The 21,513-nt window shown below is 38.1% G+C and overlaps 1 protein-coding gene, 1 long non-coding RNA gene and 1 pseudogene across 2 annotated transcripts; all 3 read right to left on the bottom strand.

Annotated features, from left to right (window-relative positions):
- Nucleotides 1-802: 802 nt before the first annotated feature.
- LOC117636801 lies at nucleotides 803-4,440 on the bottom strand. The gene is made up of 3 exons (XR_004587112.1): nucleotides 4,202-4,440; nucleotides 3,600-4,078; nucleotides 803-946 (listed from the first exon to the last, which is right to left on the bottom strand). It is a non-coding gene; the product is annotated as an uncharacterized LOC117636801 (long non-coding RNA).
- Nucleotides 4,441-4,734: 294 nt separating this feature from the next.
- Nucleotides 4,735-7,669, bottom strand: LOC117636794 (annotated as a pseudogene).
- A 603-nt stretch (nucleotides 7,670-8,272) lies between these two features.
- Nucleotides 8,273-11,272, bottom strand: LOC117636795. The gene is made up of 6 exons (XM_034371467.1): nucleotides 10,946-11,272; nucleotides 10,221-10,553; nucleotides 10,049-10,095; nucleotides 9,646-9,708; nucleotides 8,857-8,989; nucleotides 8,273-8,590 (listed from the first exon to the last, which is right to left on the bottom strand). The coding sequence occupies exons 1-6, from the start codon at nucleotides 11,040-11,042 to the stop codon at nucleotides 8,574-8,576; spliced, it is 690 nt and encodes a 229-aa protein (XP_034227358.1). The 5' UTR covers nucleotides 11,043-11,272; the 3' UTR covers nucleotides 8,273-8,573.
- Nucleotides 11,273-21,513: the final 10,241 nt, after the last annotated feature.

Below are 21,513 nucleotides of genomic sequence, written 5' to 3'. Positions count from 1 at the left end.
TAACCTAACATCTTGCTTACATCCAAGGATAACATGCCAAGTCAATGAAAATTATGCCCCAGCCCATAAGACAATTTACAACAATAGAAATAATAGAATCGTTCGTTCGTTCATAACTAACGCAAGCATGACAGCAGGCCAACCTAAACAAAAACTCCACTCAAACCAAAAGATGATATAGTTGGTCTTATGTTGCACTTTGCAAGTTTGTATATCACTAGCAGTCATATTTATATAATTTTGATTTGCCACAGAAGCATTATTGGCCAAGTAGCTCTTGAATTGCTCAACATCAGGGAACTATAATTTTAACCAAAAAAAACACGACTAAACAAAAATATAAATAAGCGAAAAAGGGACCCATGCTATATTCAAATTTTCTGTTTCCTCTCTATCGAAAGCACATGTTAAGAAAGAATAGTTATGTTCGTCTTACAACTGTCATATTTCCAGTAAACACAAGAACAACATCTAAATCATTGCCTAAAGGACTTGCACCAGTATAAATTGTTTCCCACAATTGGTGGATCATAGACACAATGACAGGACCCGATCCAAATTACGCTTTGGAATCCAAGCCAGACCCTGTGCGTGTCCGACACCTAGCGAATGTCGGGCACAAATGACCTATTTGCCCTTCTATACAAAACATGATAAAATAACAAGGTTAACGTCTACCGAAAAACCGACAGAATTTCCCTTGTAACTGGCTCAATACCAAATCATTTACACCTGCCAAAATAAGTGTATATATATCTAACCAACTGCCAGCATACATATATATACATTCCAACAGTTCAAGTCTCAGTCTAGGGCAAAACATCAGAGCAACTACTAAGAATTTACAAAGGAATCAATCCTTTTACAAAACAAAAATCCTACATCAAAAGAAAGGCGCGGAAGACGGGAAACAGCCCGGTGGTGGATTCCTGTGCACGTCTACTGGCTGGGGGGGCAAAACAACAAAAAGGGTGAGTGGACCCAAAACAAAGTTTAGAAAATAGCATATGAACATACTAACCCCACTGCAAAAACAGTTATACAAATTAAATGATTCTTTTTATTTCAGAATTCAATGCATGTATATAATCATACATATATATAAGCCAAGCATACTCATGGTCAACAAACATTAATTTCTTAAGGCATTGAAAACAGTTTAAAACTATCACCTAGGTGTACCCTTATTTCCGTCAATTCCTTATATCCGTCAATTCCTTGCATCACCATGGGTGACACGTACTCGCAGGTCTCAGTGACACGAGGTCAGTCCGAGCCGCAACTCGCAAGGATTCAGGGGACCGTAGTCCACCTGATCCGCATTACTCGCTCCACACGAGTTCGAGTACCAAAGAACTCGTGGGGCAACTGTCAAGCATGCTGACAAAACCGAAGGCAACCAATACAATCCGAAGGCAACATGTAATATCTGGGTACAAGGTGGTTTAAGAAAATATAAAGTTTCTGAAGCAAAGCTATTGAATAATTAACTTTCTGTAACCTTTAAAATTCTGCTGCCATTTATCTGCTAATTAACGAGAATATCTTTTCCTATATTCTTTAAAAGAGATTTCACTCGGCAGCATGCAACATAAAATATTTAACAGAATAAAACAGCTTATAACTGAAACTGAACTGTTTAAATTCATTTATTAAAACAAAGAGTCCACTCACTGATAGTCCGAGCTCATTGGACCTCTTGAAGGTCCCTCCTGCGGGTCAACAGGTGTCCGGGTGCCTGATTCAATAACCATAATATTCTATTAATACCATATAGTATTAAATTAAAAACCTTGACCCCCGGCCCCTAAAAGTACGTGCATCAAGTTAAAGTTATCCATATGCCCATAAAAGCGTTCCTTCCAGTTTAGCAGTATCTTAGGACTCAAAAAGCATTAAAGTCCCAAAAATCAATCTGGGACCCCACAGGTCCATCACCTCACAATATGATCCGGAAGCCGCTAGAAGATCCAATATATCTAGGACACATGTCCCGAGGGTATTGGTGTTAATCGGACTGTCGGATTGATCACATTCGTGTAATCGCATAATTTCTAAACCCTAGCCCTAGGGTTCGCGATTTCGGAGTATCCGGGACTCCGATTCACAATCCGTTGAATCCTACACGATTCTAAAATTATCTAGAGTAACATATTTGAAAAAGATTACGATCCAACGACTCAACAGTATTGAACCCGGAAATAGCACAATATGGAAAATCCGTTCGAGGCTCAAACGGCATCCAAATTGAGATCCGCAAATTCCTACGCGCTCGTGACAACCTAAGGATCGCATCAAGACATAGTGCCACTGCACTACCCTCGCCCACGCCCCGCCGGCAGCGCTGGGTGTCCAAAGCGATTATGCATCGCCGGAAAATCTGAAAATCATAGTTCCAAACTCCTACCCTAGGTATAACACCATATTTGGAACCATTTTTGTTCTTGGACATACACCAAAAACTAACCGGAAGTGGTCGAACACGGAGGCCAAAAACCAGCCGAATTTCCAATTCAAAAATTCAATATCTACACTGAGAACCGATTAATTCCTACCCAACAGGCAGCTAGAACAGCTCGAGAGGTTCAAAATCCATACCTGGCTCGTCCGATTTGGAGAAGAATTGGGGGAGAACGAGCGGGTTGAAGTTTCTGTCAAAACAGCTTGGATTTCTGCAGTTTCCGGCCAGCACCGACGGTTCCACGGGCTAAGAGCGATCGGAAAGGGAAGAGGAGGTGGTGGCCGTTCGTTTGGGTCCGCTCTTGCGGCCGATGGCGGCCTGTGGTGGCGATGGCCAATCAGCTGAAGAAAAACTGTCGGGGGAGGGGGGTGCTCACGATGGGAGAGAGAGAGAGAAAAAAAATGAGGGAGAAGAGAGAGACTAAAGGTTTTTTAATCTGATTTACCATTTTGCCCCTCATAATATTTTAACCGTATTTTCTTCGTTAAAGGTCCGATTCGAGCCCACTTCGTGTCTATAAACTCATTTCATCGTGCTCTACGTAACGGTGTATGTCGAATTGTCAAATTCCTTTTTGGTCAAAAAGTCAACCTTTCGTTAATAAATTATTCCAAGGGCAAAATTGTCTTTCCTCATAATAAATTACTAATTAAATATGAATTTTTGGTTTGGGTCATTACACACAAAATGAAACCATCGTATAATTAATTCAAGTTAACTAATTCTGTAGCCCTAAGCATGACCAGAGGCTACTATCCTTCAAAAATTAAAATGAAAGGAAACGATTAAAAAACCTTATCTAGATTCTTCTCTAAACTCCATAAAATGTTTCCAGCAAACCTTATCTAGTGTTTCTAAGCCATAAGAGAACAACTAAGTCAAAAACCCCTAATATTCTCAAACTTTTAACTAAAAAAGTAACGATGACTAAAGAACAAATAAATTAGTTTCCTTCAATATTGAAACAATCATAAACCACAGCATAAAAAGTTAACATGTTTAGATTTCTAACCTAAGCATACCAACTAAATCGTTGAATTTAAAACATTCACAAGCCAAACACAAAGAGTCATACAATAAATACTAGAAAATGTTGAAATGATAAATAAGATAAGAATAAAAAGGTGAAAATACGTACATCAGAGGCATTACTAATGAGCTCACAGAGAATGATTTCCTTCTTGTTGTAAAAGGTGTTGATGATCAAACTTAGAAGCGGGTTGATCTCATAGATCACAACCCGAGTCCACCTCCTGAGTTGTAAAACGACGTTGCCGAGGTTGGTGTATCCCGCTCTTCAAAGAAAAGCTTCTTCAATGGCGGTCGCATATAGGAAGACGAAGCGGCAGCCCCTTTGGCTCTGGAAGCTTCGTCGTCGTCGGCATCGGAGAACAGGAGATCCTGGTTGAAAATCGAGAACATTGGACGGATCTGGCCAATTTGGAATATATCGTCGGTGGAAATCGGCGATCCGTCTGGTGCAAAAGAGAAATCGTCTTCATCTTCGTTCTTCTCACAATCACCACTGACGTCGGCGTTTTGAACACCTTCATTCGGTAATTGACACCTCAAATCTACAGTAGTAGCCACAGAATTCTGCGAACTTAACCATCAGCTCTGTTCATATAAAAAATGAAAATTAGCACCAAATTCAACGAAGAAACTAAAATCGAGTCGAAATTCAAGTAAATTAAGCAAAAATAGAAAGGAAATTAACGAATTGAAGCAAATGGAACAAACCTGCAAAGGAAATGGAGGCATCGCCTACGAGATCACATTTGAGCCCACCAACGTAACAGAGATTGTCGTCGGTGCGACGAGGGAGGATTTTCGTTGGTCTTGTGTTGGTCCATGGCTCTAAGACTGTTTGGCTTACTTTGAAGGGAGAGAGAGGGAAGAAGGGAGAGAACAGAGGAGATATGAGGGTTTGAAGGAGGAGAGGGGCTTGCTTCAAACCTCAGGAGTGATTTTGTCGAATTATGTTCTCTGCATATCCAAAACTAATTTAATGCTAAAAAGGGTTATAAAGGTATTTCATCTTATTAATTAAATTAAAAAATATACAATTGTTTATTTTTGAGTTTCTTTTGGGTATGTTTATAAAGATTAAATACTATATGGTATATTTATAGTTTCATGTCTATAAATGAGTATTTCACTAATTTTGTATTTTATATATATATATATATATATATATATATATATTACATAGAAAAAATTATATAGCCTTAACGACATATGAGTAAATCATGGATAATAGAACTTGTTAATTTGGCTCATTGATATCCCCGCAACAGATAGTCCTAACTGAAAAAGCATCTAACACTACCAAATATCAAAATTATGAAAATGGAAATTATACACATACATATTATTATCGATATCATTGCTGCTGAAGGCGATAAGTAGGAACTGCCAATAGATGCTTAGCCCTAGGAACTGTAAGACCAAACTCCTCCGTCATGTCCAACTCAGATGGCAACATATTACTTGGAAGATCCCAATCAAAACAATGAACCAAGTTGTGCCACCACAAGCTGGACCATAGTAATCCCTAATTGCATTCCGGGCAACCTCTCCGGCCAGACCCAAATGGAATAAATTGAAAGTCACGTCCCCGAAAATCAATATTGCTACCGTCGAACCTTTCGGGTATGAACTTCTCTGCATCAGTCCAAATACCAGGGTCTCTCCAAATTGCAAATATGTTGATCATAACACAAGATTTTCAGGGTATGTGGAAGCCATTGACATTGCAGTCCTCAATGGCTGCATGGGGAAGCAGCAAAGGTGCCACTGGATGAAGCCTCATGGTCTCCTTCACTACCATGTCCAAGTGCTCCAACTTCTCCAAGTATGATTCTTCCACCTCCCTCTCCATGCCCACTACGTTTTCTAACTCTTTCTGGACTTTCTTCATCACCTGTGGATGCTTGAGGAGTTCAGAGATTGTCCACTCGATTGCTGTCACTTTTGTATCCATTGCGCCCGCGAGCTTGTCCTGCGAGGAAATTTTTGGACAGAAACACCATTTATTGTAAGATATGTAGTAGGGTTTGACAAATTGTGAATTTGGACCTTTGATTAGGTTGATTGTTGCATATGGATTGATGCATGTTTTGTCCAGATTCACAATCTAACAATATAAAAATATGCATGCTAATATATATAGGGTATGTATAATTACCAAAATGATAGCTTTGATGTTGGAGCGTTCGATTCGGTACTCGGATTCTTCTGACCCCATGAAGCCCAGCATGACATCAACAAAGTCCTTAGTTCTTTCTTGATCTGTAGATTGAATATGCTCATCAATGATCTTCTCAAAAAATGCATCAAACACCTTCCTAACACCCTTCATGCGCTTAGTTAGCCCCTGGAGGTCAAGTGGAGCAATAAAAGGAATGAAATCACCAAAGTTTGGGGTGGCTGCTAAATGCATGCCCTATTGGATCACAGCCTTGAAACCCCTCGTCAAATTCTTTATCCATGTACTTCTTCCCAAACACCATCAGGCAGCTCATGTCGGCAGCGAGAGACGCAACCTTGCCACTGAGATCAACAGTAACAGGATCACGAGCAGCCTCTTGAATAAACTTAGTCAAGAGGGCAAGCTCTTCTTTCCTCATGGGCTTGAAAGAATTGATTTTGTGGCTGCTAAGCAACTCTAGGGTGCACATCTTTCACATGGTTCGCCAATAAGAGCCATATGCACCGAAGGACAAATTCCTTTGCCCATAGGAAATATGTTCAGCAGCTTGAAGAGGTGGCCTACTTGCAAAAACAAGGTCATGACTTTTGAGAAACGGCTCAGCAGCCTGAGGGGATGAGGCAACAACAACAGGAGCAAGGCCTAAGAGCAGATACATGACGTCACCGTGCTTTTGGGCTAGTCGATGCAGATACAGGTGAGGGAACTCCCCTAACATGTGCAGGTTTCCGAAAAGTGGAAACCCTCTTGGACCAGGAGGCAATCTCTTCTTGTTCTTGCTTTTGGACAGCCATGCTTGCAGTACATAAACAAGAGCAAGCAACCCAAGTATTGCCCCAACCCAATCCATGGCTAACTCTACTACACAGCTATAAGGTTGGTGATTGAGCTTGTTGGTTGTGCTTAAATGGTTGAGTAGGTTAAGTGCTAGAGTGTACTGGTTTAATATTGCACTGCAAATATTTATAGGAGCACTTTGATCTCACGATTAGTTACAATATCAATGACTTGAATTCTTTTTTTCTTTTATTTTTTGGGTTTAATATTGACATGAGTAGGGGCAAGTTCAACCTCTTGTCTGAGGAGCCAAGCTTTATTTGAATATTTATCCGGCACTGAAGATGGAATTAGAAAAACCAATAATGCTATTTGGACCATATTTACTGACTACCTTGTTGACTACCTCTCTATATAGTGTATGTGGAATCCACCTGTATTTGTATTTGAGAGGTGGTCAGCAATGAATAGTCAGTAAATGTGGTCCAAATAACACCACCCTAGAAAAACACACTCTTGGCTAAGTTTAATGTTTGGCTATGCCTTATTGTTTTCTAATTTTTATTTTAATTACGGAATGAGTAACTTTATTTTAATTGATACCAAATTCTCCTAGACATGGATGAGATAAGTTGTTTCTGGAACTGAAATTATTTTGAAGTGGATATCAAGAAAAAAGCACTCTTAGCTAAGCTTAAATTATATTTTCGCATTCATTAATAAATGAAAAAACTTTAATTATTTACTCCCAAATTCTCAAGGATATGGATGAGAAATAATTCCTAGTTGTTTATGGAATTTCTTGTCTCAAGCTACTGCCGACTAAATTATTGTGAAGTGGATATCAAGGAGGAATTTTAATAAACAAGGGTCCTAATCTTTGTTTCTTTGTTTCTTTGTTTCTTTGTTTCCTTGTGTTTGGTAAATTCTACTTAATCTTTGTTATATTAGGATGGATGTAATATCAAGGCACACTTCAAAATTAAAATATGATGTCGATCGTTTTTATGATGGAGTATATTCAGCCGGCAGTGAAGAATTCCCCACTGGCTTATGACAGGATTCCATCAGTTTCTTTCTAGGCCTACAAGACCAATTTTATTTGTCCTCAAAACTTCAGTCCCTTTTTTTATGACGCAGGAGAATTTCAGACATAAAAAATTATCCATTTAACAACTTTGAACTCGAGTTACTTGAATTTATTTAACATGCTCAGAAAGGGTTCCATTAGCAAAACAGAACAGAACAAAAGAAATCACACCCAAAAAACCAAAACGAAAGGAAAAAGAGTGCATAATTACCATACATTCGCTTATGTAGAAATTTGCTTCATCTACATTAGAAGAAATCACACACAATTGTGAGAAGAGTACAGGCCTTTATTTTTACTGTAAACGGAGAAGAAGATTATAATAGCAGTAGAACTGCAAGAAGATGAAAACGGCAGAAGAAATTATTACCAGGCAAAGTAATAAACTTCTTATCTGTTTCAATTCAAAGGGAAGCCACTAAAAGGACAAGAGGAAGACCAAGAACGCATGGGATATAGACCAAATGACACTTTAAGACAGCAACGCCTGCTCTGTTGGCAGATTGACGCGAATGGGGCCGGCAAAGGCAAGAAATATAAGTTGATGAGATACCAAAATCTTACTCATGACATGGGCCTAAACATGACACAAACACACATTTCTACAACACAGAGAATTACATCAAACCAAAAGTTAAAGTTATTTGGCATTTATGGAAAATCTGAAAGGGGCTGACTACATTTGAATGACTACGAAGCAAAAATCAAAGCAATGTTGGTGGATAGAAATGAATTGAGAGTAAAACAGAGTAGTCTATCACAATTCTCTGGCTTAAATCAACGTTCATGTTCGATTCTCTTGGGAAATTACTAAAACAAATGACGAAAATTACATATGAATTATATACAGGGAAAATGATAGAATATATTTCACATAAATCCAATCTCAAAGGTGTCAGTACAATGATACAAGAGCATTTTCAGGCACTACAGTGATTGTTAGCACAATGCTAGAAGTAGAGTAAAGAACCTTGGATTGGCAAGTAATGCACAGTCGTAAATCCTAATTGACCACTTGAGCCATTTCAAGCCAGTCATCCCTCTTCCGACTCTGCCCATCAATCCATAAATTAGAATGAAACCAAAAGAAAAGAAAATTTTCAGTTTAAGGACATATTATTCACTCCCGTACATAGCATGAGTCCATCCATTACATAAAAGGGTATGTTTGCCACAATCTCACAAAGGGAAGAAAGACAAATTTGAAATTCAAAGGCCCAAATAAATTCCACTTGATAAATGGCAAGCATGTGCTAGTTATAGTGTTGATATTATAAACAAGAGAGAGAACAGGTACTCATTGGAAGGGATTCATACCATGTATGGCTTCCATGTTGTCTTCCTTGTAAACACCAAGGGGTGAGCCATGGACAGATAAGAGCATCTCCCCAGGCTTTGGGAGCCTTCGCGTCTTCGGTGTCATCCCAATAGACAGCCTCTGGCTACTCACCTGTAGCGTCAACCAGGGTTGATTAGATCATACGGACTGGAAGAGCCATCAAGATGCTCTTTTTGCTCAATAGTATATCCAACAGTACAACAGCAGAGAGTTTTAGGACAATCAACAACTATATTGGCAGTTCAACTAAGTACCAACTTTTGCATGCTCTTGTCACAACTCAATACCTAGAAAACTTGTCCTAATAACTTATTTTTCTGTCAACACAATTAAGGTCACTGAACTTAATAATATTTTCCGGTTTTCCCCTTTACATATCGATTTCTATGTCAACATTACTGGTTTTTTTTTTTTTTCAGAAGTCCAGAACTTTGGACTCTTCAACATTCTGAAAGGGCTTACAACATAATCTCCCTAATTTACGTAAATTCACTAAAGCAACAAGGGTTCACTCGTAGTTGTTAGCACTAATAGAAAATCAGCTTAGCACTTCTTTTAGGTCCTAAGGATAGACACTGATAGCATCTATACTTCTGGAGCTCATGCACTTCAGTAAGCCGTTTAGGCCTTCTACTTATTCAAATTTATGGTAAAAGAAATTGAAATCTAACCAAAAGCTATCAACAGAACAACACAAATTGTCATAATAAAACCAATTGCAGCCCAAATAGACCCAAATATGATAAATCAATCAAGAAGCTACAAACCCCAGGAGTTTGGAGAGTATCTTGCTTCCCTAGCATCAGACTATCAAATGGCTCCTCTAAACCCTACAATAGAAATTTCAGCAAGGTAAATATCTGTATGTGCATGAATGGATGGATGTATGCATTTATGTATGCATGTGTGTGTATTTGCATATGCATGTGTGTGTATGTGCATATGCATGTGTGTGTATGTGCATATACATGTGTGTCTGTGTGCATATGTGTATGTGTGTGTGCGTCATGTGTCTGTTTGTATGCACAACATGGAATTGAACCTTCACTATATATTAATTGCATGTGTGCTACATAAGCATATAAAAATGTATTTAAACATTTTGATTTTCGTGTTAGACACATTTGAAAACTCCACTAATATAGACGTGTATATAAGAAGAGAACATACAAAGTCGCTGATCTGCGGATTATCAACACCCAGAAGGCTTGTTTTATCTGCCACCAACCAACTCAATCATGTGAGATATAAAAAAACACACAAACAATGAGGGGTACAAACTTATTCCTCAAATTCCTGATCCCCGTGTCCAAAAAATAGGAGTTTCTAAAGTTGCTAATACCTGCTTTACTAGAAAACTCAAAGCCACCAAGAGATGGAATTGCTGCTGAACAACCAGAATAAGCAATGGACAACCGGCGAAGAAGAGTCTCATGTAAATCCATTCCATCATTCATGGATACATTGCCATCTTTATCAATCCATTGCACTTCCATTTGTCCATTTTCTCCATTTCTTACATTCAACAGGTTTTGAAAGTTCTCTTTAAAATATTGCAATAGAGGGGTTCGCTGCTGTTCCTTGTTGAAGTAGGAGCGAAGCAAACGCAAATTAGTCAGGAGATGTTCAGTCTCAACATCACGAATAGCCCTAATGGCAGAAATTTGCCGCTTAACTGTGAAAAGACAAACAAACAATACGAGCATTTGGTCACAAATTAATTGAAATTTGAATTCTAAAATATAATGCCCGAAAATTGCTCATTGAATCTGGATTTTGGACATATGACAATAAAGAGGGGATTAGAAAATCAAAACTTTTTAAGACTAAAAGAAGGATGGACAGCCCAACATCAAAAGACAAATAAAGACATCATTCTTTTCCGATAGAGAATCAGAAGCAGAGTTTCTCATTAAAATGGACACCGTATTACAACTACCCATTGAACGTTAACAATCAACCTATAAAAAGAAAAGAACAGAAAAAAAAATCCCCAAAATTGAATAAATTAAATACAAATGCTGTCAGTAGAAACACAAATATAAGATGCGTGAAGTGAAATTATACCATCTGGGTCTGTGAATTGAGCTTCTTGTTTCGCATTCTGGGGCTCCTTGGCCTCCGCAACATTGAAATCGGTCCCTGGCAGTGTTCTTAAAGGCATGCCTTCGCTTGCGTCGGCGAGAGCGTCGGAGCGAGGCGGCAGGAAATCGCCAGAGGCGGTCGGATGTTTCACGAGCTGCACGTTTAGCGCGGGGAAAGCGTAAGGAGGTGTTGCAAGGCGTGGCCAGGCGGAGCAAGGCGTGCCAGATCTGGACACTTCTGAACCTGAATAAATTTTGCGAGTATGCAAAATGGCTGCGACTCTGCGAGGAAGACGACTCGCGTGTTTTTTTTTTCGGTTTTTTTTTTTTTTTTTTTCTTACCTTTATTGTAATAAACTTAAGGCAAGAAGAATTAATATCTTTATTGCCTTTTCTAAATCCAACCGGCTGTTTATTTATTCTACTTTTTTTTTTTCTTTTCTAAACTAATATATTAACATATGGACTAATTTTATATATATAAAGTAAAAAGTAAAGAATGATGAAACATTTAAAATACTAGAAAATATCATTGATTAATTCAAACATTAAGAATTAAAATTATTAATTAAATTAGAATAATGTGGTAAATTCACATTTTCATATTTTAAAAAATTAAAATTAAAAACGAAATCAAATAATAACTACCCATATTATCTTTTCTTAATACTAAAAAAATAATAATAATAATAAACCAATTAGCACATGCGTGAGCATGTGCCAAGGAGCTAGTATATATATTGTTCACGCTCAAACTAAACAAATAGAGATAAGGCTAACTTGCAGGTGATGTGGATGGCTCGGACTCGAGGAGCCTTCGGTCCGTGGCGTCCTTCTTCGGGGCGCGATGCTGGTTTCAGCCTGAGGAGAGAAACGACAGGTGAGGTCTGAAGCACCAGTGTAGTGCCGGCCGAAGACCCTCCGATGTCAAAGTTAGTAACTAGGAGCAATTCTATTGACGGTGAGAGCACAAGCCAAGTAAACGGTCTTACCTTTTGGCTGGGCCAAGGGGCTTTATTTATAGAGGGCGTTGGGTGATCACTTAGTACTTAATTTCGATATGGGACTCATGGAGTCTTCGACGGTCGACACGTGCACTGACAGGCTCGGGCGAGAGTTCCGTGGTTTATCTGTCAGAATCGGCCGGATGTGCTGAATGGTCGTTCGGCATCATGTGCCGAAGATTGGTGCAAGTGAGTCGGGCATTAGCACTTACCGACTTAACGACCATGTGTGAATTAGTGTTGTATGCCAATTTGACTGTTCGGCGTGGCTCACCGGGTTGGTCATAGCCTCGTTCACCTTCCAAGTGTCATGATGTGAGTGGGGGGGTCAAATATGGTACAAACATATATATGGTACAGTACAACTCTAATTTCTACCATTACAAGATAATCTCCATCAATTTCAAAAATTCTCTTCATCTTTTGACTACAAGTAGACCATTTTATTTTTATCTCTAATTATTCGCAATTGTAATTTGAGGTTTCGTATAATTTTTTTTCAAGTTTTTATAAATATATTAGTTATCTTATTCGTTTATGTGATATAGAAGAAATTTAACGTACATGCATCATACTTGTATCTTAGAAATATTAATGGTGTTGTTTTATAGCTATGATCGAAAAGATCCTGCGTGAAAGTATGCAAAAGAAATAGAAGGAGAAAAATACTTGAGATGCACATTTTGTGATTAAAGATGCAACGGAGAAATTTATAGACTTAAGCATCATTTAGGTCAAACTCATCATGATATGCAATCATGTAAGAATTCCTAAGTATCTGAAAAAAGAGTGTGCCACAACTTTGAAAAATTTTCAACTTTAAAAAACAAAAGAAAAATGAAATGCTTTGAGAAATTGGGGATGGTCCACGAGGACGGGTCAGAGTATGGAAACTTCATTGGATATAGAATATGGAATCCCCAGTACTAGAAATGTTGCAGTTGATGAGGCTCTTAGAGCACAACCTAAATCAAAAGGACCAATGGATAGATTTGTCACTTTAGAAACTCGGCAAAGTACATTAAATTCAGCATACAAACAAGAAGAAAGAAAGAAAGTTTGTTGAAAGATTGGTCGTTTTTTCTTCTCTAGAGCACTCCCATTTAATATTGTAAATGATCCATTTTCGCTACCTATGGTGGAAGGGATTGCCGCATATGGTATAGGGTTTAAGCATCCATCAATACATGAGCTGAAGACTTGGATCCTTAAGGAAGAAGTTGGATGCATCACGTAGGGAAATATTATTAGACGGTGACACTGAAGTTCGACTCGCCTATATGAAAGTGAAAGTGTCAGTGGATCTTGATTTTTTTTTTTTTTTGTAAGTTCAATGTAGATGAGGAGAATATGCTTGCTAACTTGTTTTAGAGAGACTCTACTTCACTTTTGGATTATGTTACCTTTGGAGACGTCCTCATATTAGACAGCACATACAAAACCAATATGTATGACAAGCCTCTAGTGTTATTTGTTGGTTCAAACAACCACCGGAGAGTGTTGGTTGTTTGGTTGACGAGACCTTTGGAACATAGAAGTAGTTATTGTAGACATTCATATCCTCCATGAAATGATGAAAGGCAAGAAGCCTACATCAATACTGACGGATGGGGATGAGGCAATATGCATAAAGCAATTGAGTATGTGTTGCCCATGTGCAATCATAAGTTGTGCTCATGGGACGTGGCAAGGAATGCACATATAACTTAAAGGATAAAGAATTGGTACGATCATTTCAAGTATATCTTTGGGAACCAATTACAATCAATGAGTTCGAAAAGAAATGAGAGTTTTTGAAGGACAGAGTTACTACACATAAACAAAAGGATGGTTGCAAATGATGTATGCAAAACGAGATGCGTGGGCGAAATCACACCTTAGACCCAAGTTTTTTCGGTAGTATGTGTACTACTCAATGCGTGAGTGTATGAACAAGTTTGTGAAAGATTACTTGAGGAAATGCGTTAAGTTATTTGAATGCATACCATCGAAAACAGTCAAAGAAAGTGCTTACGATAACACTGAGAAGTCTTAAGCAACATGCTTCCCAAATTTACACACATAGGTGCTTTTTATTAGTATGTAACGAGATCAATGTTTCGTCAGCACTCATTCATGAAAAAATATTCTATAATTTCAGAGGACGGTTGTATATTTTAGTGAAATACGGTGAATTGCAAAATATTTGCAGTTGTGTGTACCTTGGCTGGAAAGATGTTCGAATAGAGTGCAACTGTCAGAAATTTGAAAGCGAATGCATCCCATGTTGCCATTTGTTTTCTGTGATGAAGTGGAAGCATGTTGTGGAAATTCCCGCATCACTCATAATGAAGTGACTGACAAAAATTGCCTGAATGGACGTTGGATATGCATTTATATCATAAAGCGGAAGTAATGAGGTCGTACAAATCGCGAGATACAAAAGTTTAAGTTGTATATTGCCAACAAAGTATGTTTGTATACATCAAAGAGCACATATGGGTATAGTATTATTCATAAAATTTTCTTATAAAAAAATTAATGTTCAAAAGGCTTACGTCTCACTGCTTCAAGGCTTACACCTCGCATAACGTGACTAAACGCCTCACATCAACGCCTTGCCTTTCAAAGAATTGGTCTCTAGTGACACGGCAACTTGTTTTAAGGTTTTCTTAGCTCTTTTTCTTGCCATTTGAACTGGTAAATTCTACTATCACATCCAAAAACCATTCATAAATCAACTATAAAATTTATACACGACACACAAAATTGTCAATTTTTTTGATTTGTGTTCAATGTTAGCTTCAGGCATGAAACAGCAACCAGAGTATGTTAAACTTAAATTAGAAATGTCAAACAACCAAATTTTCATACTCCAAAAAGAAGGTTGGAACACCCAATTTTAAAGGCACATTTTCAATTCTTTCTTTCCTTTTCAAATGGTAAAAAAGAATTTCGGTTCAAAGTTGTAGAAGATTGAAAACATAAAACTAATGGCCGATTTGATAGAAAACAAGTCAAACACAAAGCTACAACAAAACCACAACAAAACCCAGAAACACGGTAACAGAAAAACACAATAACAGTCCAAATATCAAATACCCACAGCCTAAAAACACCAAATCTAAAACACCCAAATAGTCCAAGTCGGAGAATTTCATACCTTTGATGAAAGTCCAGAGGAAGAGAGAAGAGGCAGATCAAGAGTTGTGAGAAAGAGAGGGTTGAGAAAGCACGAGTGAGTGTGAGAGCGAGAGAAAAATAGTTTAGAGAGCGAGAGTGTGCGTGAAAAAGAAAATAGAAAACTAAAATCTGAAATTGATTTTCGATAGCTTTCAAAATTATGCCTCGTTTTCAAATCAGTTTTCTACAAACTGCAATAGGCAGAGAATTGTGAAACATTTAAAATACTAGAAAATGCCCTTAGTTAATTCAAACATTAAGAATTGAAATTATTAATTAAATGAGGATAATATGATAAATTCACATTTTTATATTAAAAAAATTAAAATTAAAAACGAAATCAGATAATAACTACCCATGTTATCCTTTAAAAATTCTCTTCATTTTTCGATTGCAAGTAAGCCATGAATCATGATTGACCACTTGAGCCATTTCAAGCCAGTCATCCCTCTTCCGACTCTGCCCATCAATCCATAAATTAGAATGAAACCAAAAGAAATGAAAATTTTCAGTTTAAGGGACATATTATTCACTCCCGTAAATAGCATGAGTCCATCCATTACATAAAAGGGTATATTTGCCATAATCTCACAAAGGTAAGAAAAATAAATTTGAAATTCAAAGGCCCAAATAAATTTCACTTGATAAATGGCAAGCATGTGCTAGTTGTAGTGTTGATATTATAAACAAGAGAGAGAACATGTACTCATTGGAAGGGATTCATACCATGTATGGCTTCCATGTTGTCTTCCTTGTAAACACCAAGGGGTGAGCCATGGACAGATAAGAGCATCTCCCCAGGCTTCGGGAGCCTTCGCGTCTTCGGTGTCATCCCAATAGACAGTCTCTGGCTACTCACCTGTAGTGTCAAATAGGGTTGATTAGATTATACGGACTGGAAGAGCCATCAAGATGCTCTTTTTGCTCAATAGTATATCCAACAGTACAACAACAGAGAGTTTTAGGACAATCAACAACTATATTGGCAGTTCAACTAAGTACCAACTTTTGCATAATCTTGTCACAACTCAATACCTAGAAAACTTGTCCTAATAACTTATTTTTCTGTCAACACAATTAAGGTCACTGAACTTAATAATATTTTCCGGTTTTCCCCTTTACATATCGATTTCTATGTCAACATTACTGGGTTTTTTTTTTTTTTTTCCAAAAGTCCAGAACTTTGGACTCTTCAACATTCTGAATGGGCTTACAACATAATCTCCATAATTTACGTAAATAAACTAAAGCAATAAGGGTTCGCTCGTAGTTGTTAGCACTAATAGAAAATCAGCTTAGCACTTCTTTTAGGTCCTTTATTTTCCTCTCTAATTCTTCGCAACCGTTATTTGAGGTTCCGTATAATTTTATTTTTTTCAATATATTAGTTATCTTATACGTTTATGTGATATAGTAGAAATTTGACGTACATGCATCATACTTGTATCTTAGAAATATTAATGGTGTTGTTTTATAACTATGAATCGAAAAGATCCTGCGTGGAAGTATGCAAAAGAAATAGAGGGGGAAAAAATACTTGAGATGCACATTTTGTGATTAAAGATGCAGTGGAGAAATTTCTAGACTTAAGTGTCATTTGGGTCAAACTCATCATGATATGCAACCATGTAAGAAAGTTCCTGAGTATGTGAAAAAAGAGTGTGCCGCAACTTTGAAAAATTTTCAACTTGAAAAAAGAAAGAAAAATGAAATGGTTAGAGAGATTGGGGATGGTCCAAGAGGAAGGGTCAATATGGAAACTTCATTGGATAAAGAATATGGAATCCCCGGTACTAGAAATGTTGCAGTTGATGTGGCTCTTAGAGCACAAAATAAATCAAAAGGACCAATGGATAGATTGGTCACTTTAGAAGCTTGTCAAAGTACATTAAATTCCGCATACAAACAAGAAGAAAGAAAGGAAGTTTGTCGAAAGATTGGTCATTTTTTTTCTCTAGAACACTCCCATTTAATATTGTAAATGATCTATTTTGGCTATCTATGGTGGAAGGGATTGCCGCATATGGTGTAGGATTTAAGCCTCCATCAATGCGTGAGCAGAGGACTTGGATCCTTAAGGAAGAAGTTGGATGCATCACGTAGGAAAATATTGTTAGACAGCGACACTGAAGCTAGACTCGCCTACATGAAAGTGAAAGCGTCAATGGATCTTGATTTATTTATTTTTTTTTTTGGTAAGTTCAGTGTTGATGAGGAGAATAGGCTTGCTAACTTGTTTTAGAGAGACTCTACTTCACTTTTGGATTATGTTGCCTCTGGAAACATCCTCATATTCGACAGCATAGACAAAATCAATATGTATGACAAACCTCTAGTGTTATTTGTTGGTTCAAACAACCACCGGGAGAGTGTTGGTTGTGCCCTATTGCTTGATGAGACATTTGGAACATAAAAGTAGTTATTGGAGACATTCAAATCCTCCATGAAAGGCAAGAAGCCTACATCAATACTGAACGGATGGGGATGAGGTGATAAGCATAAAGCAATTGCGTATATGTTGCCCATGTGCAATCATAAGTTGTGCTCATGGCATGCGGCAAGGAATGCACATAATAACTTAAAGGATAAAGAATTTGTACTATCATTTCAAGAATATCTTTGGGAACCAATTACAGTGAATGAGTTTGAAAAGAAATGAAAGTTTTTGAAGGACATAGTTACTACACATAAACAAAAGGATGGTTGCAAATGATGTATGCAAAACGAGATGTAGGCGAAATCACGCCTTAGACCCAAGTTTGTCGGTGGTATGTGTACTACTCAATGCGGGGAGTGTATGAACAAGTTTGTGAAAGATTGCTTGAGGAAAGGCGTTAAGTTGTTTGAATGCATACCACCGAAAACAGTCGAAGAAAGTTCTTACAGCAACACTGAAACGTCTTGAGCAACATGCTTCCCAAATTAACACATATAAGTGCTTTTTATTGGTATGTAACAAGATCAATTTTTGGTCAGCACTCATTCATGAAAAAATATTCTACTACTACTCGGATTGGTCAGCACCCCTATGATAGCCACCGATTTGAAGGTGGGTGTGTAGAGGACTGTAGGAGATATTGGCTTGAATATTCCTTGCCATGTGTCGTAGTACATCTGCTGGTGCATGTAAAACCATCCAAAAAATGGACAATATTCTGGACCACAAAAAATGGGCAATATTCTAAACCACAAGTGAGCTTGATAAGATCTCAACAAAATAACGAAAATATAAGAAAGATGAGGACTATTCCACTTATCTTTTTGGAAATGGTGCACAATGGAAGACCCATCCTTAGATTGATGGTGATCTGCCTCTTTTTGCCATGCAAGGTGGGTATTTTGTTGAATTGCCGATTAGCAATTGAATAGAAGTGAATCACGTAGCCTGCACTTGGATTGGCATGTCCCTCTTCATGAGCATTGGGTACCCAATAGGTTGCCAAAGGCATGTAGAATATATGAGGGCCCCCAAACTTTTTCTTCAAAGGGGTGCCGAAGGGCACTTTGAATTGAGACGGTGGTTTGGTCATGCAAGCCATGCAAAGTGGTAGCCATATTCTAGTTGGCTTTCCCTTGATCCCATTGGTGGTTCTCTCCTTCAATATTAATTTATGTAGAAAATTATGAACATGCCACTTATGTTATGGAAGTAGGCCAAGTAGGCCTCCCTTGGGCTTGAATTGTCTTCTGCAATTTGTTGCCTTAGCATTCTTGGGCTCACCCTTAACAGAGAAGTATATTCTCATTATTATAATAATGTGTATTTACATTTATATACAGGTTTGGACTCAAATATAAAGGTAAGAAGAGAGAAAACCATGACTAAAGATTAAGCCTAGCCCAGGGGATCCCTCCTAAGTTTCTTAAGAAAAATCATAACCTTATTTGAACTCTTATGGTCTATACATCCAATCGCTTCACCACCCATGTAGGTGGTGACAAGATGAAGACCACCTCATTCACCCAACTTGGATTCCATCATACCCAATTATTTTAATGCCCAACTTAGTTACAAGACCACGTTACAAGGCTCGGCAATTACAATGCTTGGTGTAAGTACTTACAAGGATTTATATCTTTCAACTTTTTTTCCATGTGGGACTCTAGCATCTGAACTTGAGTCAGAGCTATCTCAATATTATTCTTCTCACCTGTTGAACTTTTACGTGCTTCTTCTGTCGAAGCCATGTACGTGCCCTTGATCAAGGTAGATAGTACTTTGTGGTCAGATACAATACAAATACAAAATAAGCAGAAGACTATAAATTATATATTAGGTTGCGAGCTATGAGCCTCTTAGTTTAGTTACAAAATCTGTTAAGAACTGTTAGCACAGGAGAGCTACATAAAGCTATCTCCCTTCTATTTGTACTAGTTTCTTTTGGACCCAATAGCTCATGGAAAATCACATGGACTATAATAATTAAATCCTTTTGGAACTTCATTTCTGTTGAATCATATCTTGCTTGATGATGGAAAGAGAAACAGTTTATTTGCTCCACCTCGTTTGCCTAAATGCTTGATGATATTTGGAAGACAAGGCCATGTAATCCCTCATAAACCTTTGTTCCCTTCTATGCCCCATCCAGGGTGTATTTGTCTTCACCATATGTTTCCTTCCACAAAGGCGAAGTTCACGACCTTTCAACATGGCTGGGTTTATGACCACCAGATTAAGTCTACTACAAATTATCAAATACATAGCTTTCCTTGTTTTGCACATCTTCTTTAAGATCTAGAAGAACTTACAAACTTGATTAATTTTCTAGTCTTTCTGCTCCAGATTCTCAACAATGGGTTTCTGTCTGCTCGCTGTAATTCCTGCGAAGAAGCTTATTCGGCATACAAACAGAAGAGCTTCAACTAATCTTGCGGATGTCTCAAAAGGGTATTTTGCAGTTCATGTTGGGGAGAGTGAAAAGCAGCGATTCGTGGTTCCAACATCATTCCTCAACCAGCCTGCATTTCAAGAGTTGCTAAGTGAGGCTGAAGAAGAATTCGGATTCGACCATCCAATGGGTGGTCTAACAATTCCCGGCAGATAAGATGCCTTCATTTATCTCATTTCTCACTTGAATTCATTGTGAGGGGTGATGGAGGAGAGCAATTGCATGAACAATGTGATCGATACAATTTTGTAAAGCGAACAATTTCTACAATTTGTACATTTTTTTGTTCAAGGAGGGAGAAATTTTGTCCCCTTATGTAAATGAAGAACGTAGAACCTTTTTAATTAGAGAATCATAGTGTGACCAGCCAGCCATCTTACTCTCAAGTATATATATACTAAATTTCTTGATACAAACATGAAATTTTTTGCTGTTAATTTGTTGAAGTCTTATGTAGTATTGATATTTAATACGGGTAAATTAGTGATTTGTCCCCTAAACTCATACATAACTTTTGATTTACCTCTATCCTTTTTTTTAGAAAATTAAGGATATGAACTTTTTTTTTTTTCTCCAATTTCCCCTTCTGCCGTCTAAATCTGCAACATTTCATCCAATTTGCCATTAATATGAGGGCAAAATGGTCATTTTGTACGTTAAAAATAAAAATAAAAATAAAAAAAAATAAAATAATGAAAATTGAAATAATACTCCTCTCTCTCTCTCTCTCTCTCTCTCTCTCTCTCTCTCTCTCTCTCTCTCTCTCTCTCTCTCTCTCTCAAGTTTTCTTGCTCTAAGACTTTGAAACTTCAAATTTAGTGGGTTTGGGGTTTGGAGGACTTTGAAACTTCAAATTTAGTGGGTTTGGGGTTTGGAGGACTAGTTCATGTAGTAGTGGAAATTTAGCTGGAAAACTCACTGAGCTTAGAGTTTTATCCCTGCTTTACAATGAACTAAGTTGATTTTGTGAAGTTGATTATTGTGAGATCCCACATCGACCAAACGGAGAGGGGGTGATGTGCCTTATATGGCACACCTCGCATCCATCTAGTAGGAGGCCTTTTGGGAGCTCACTGGCTTCGGGTTCGTAGGAACTCCGAAGTTAAGCGAGTTGGAGGCTGGAGCAATCCCGGGATGGGTGACCACCCTGGGAAGTTGCTTCGTGAGCTCCCAGAAACAAAACCGTGCGGGCTGGTGAGAATGTAGCCAGGCCCAAAGCGGACAATATCCTGCTACGGCGGAGCCGGTCCGGGGTGTGACAGTTTGGTATCAGAGCCACGCTGCCGTGTGGTGCGAGTGTGCCGACGAGGACGTCGGATCCCTTAAGGGGGGTGGATTGTGAGATCCCACATCGACCAAACGGAGAGGGGTGATGTGCCTTATATGGCACACCTCGCATCCTCATAGCGTGAGGCCTTTTGGGAGCTCACTGGCTTTGGGTTCGTAGGAACTCCGAAGTTAAGCGAGTTGGAGGCTGGAGCAATCCCAGGATGGGT

Source organism: Prunus dulcis, chromosome 8 (assembly GCF_902201215.1).
Source record: "Prunus dulcis chromosome 8, ALMONDv2, whole genome shotgun sequence".
Taxonomy (NCBI): domain Eukaryota; kingdom Viridiplantae; phylum Streptophyta; class Magnoliopsida; order Rosales; family Rosaceae; genus Prunus; species Prunus dulcis.
Note: the sequence above shows the minus strand (reverse complement) of the source record. Positions and strands in the feature narration are given on the sequence as shown.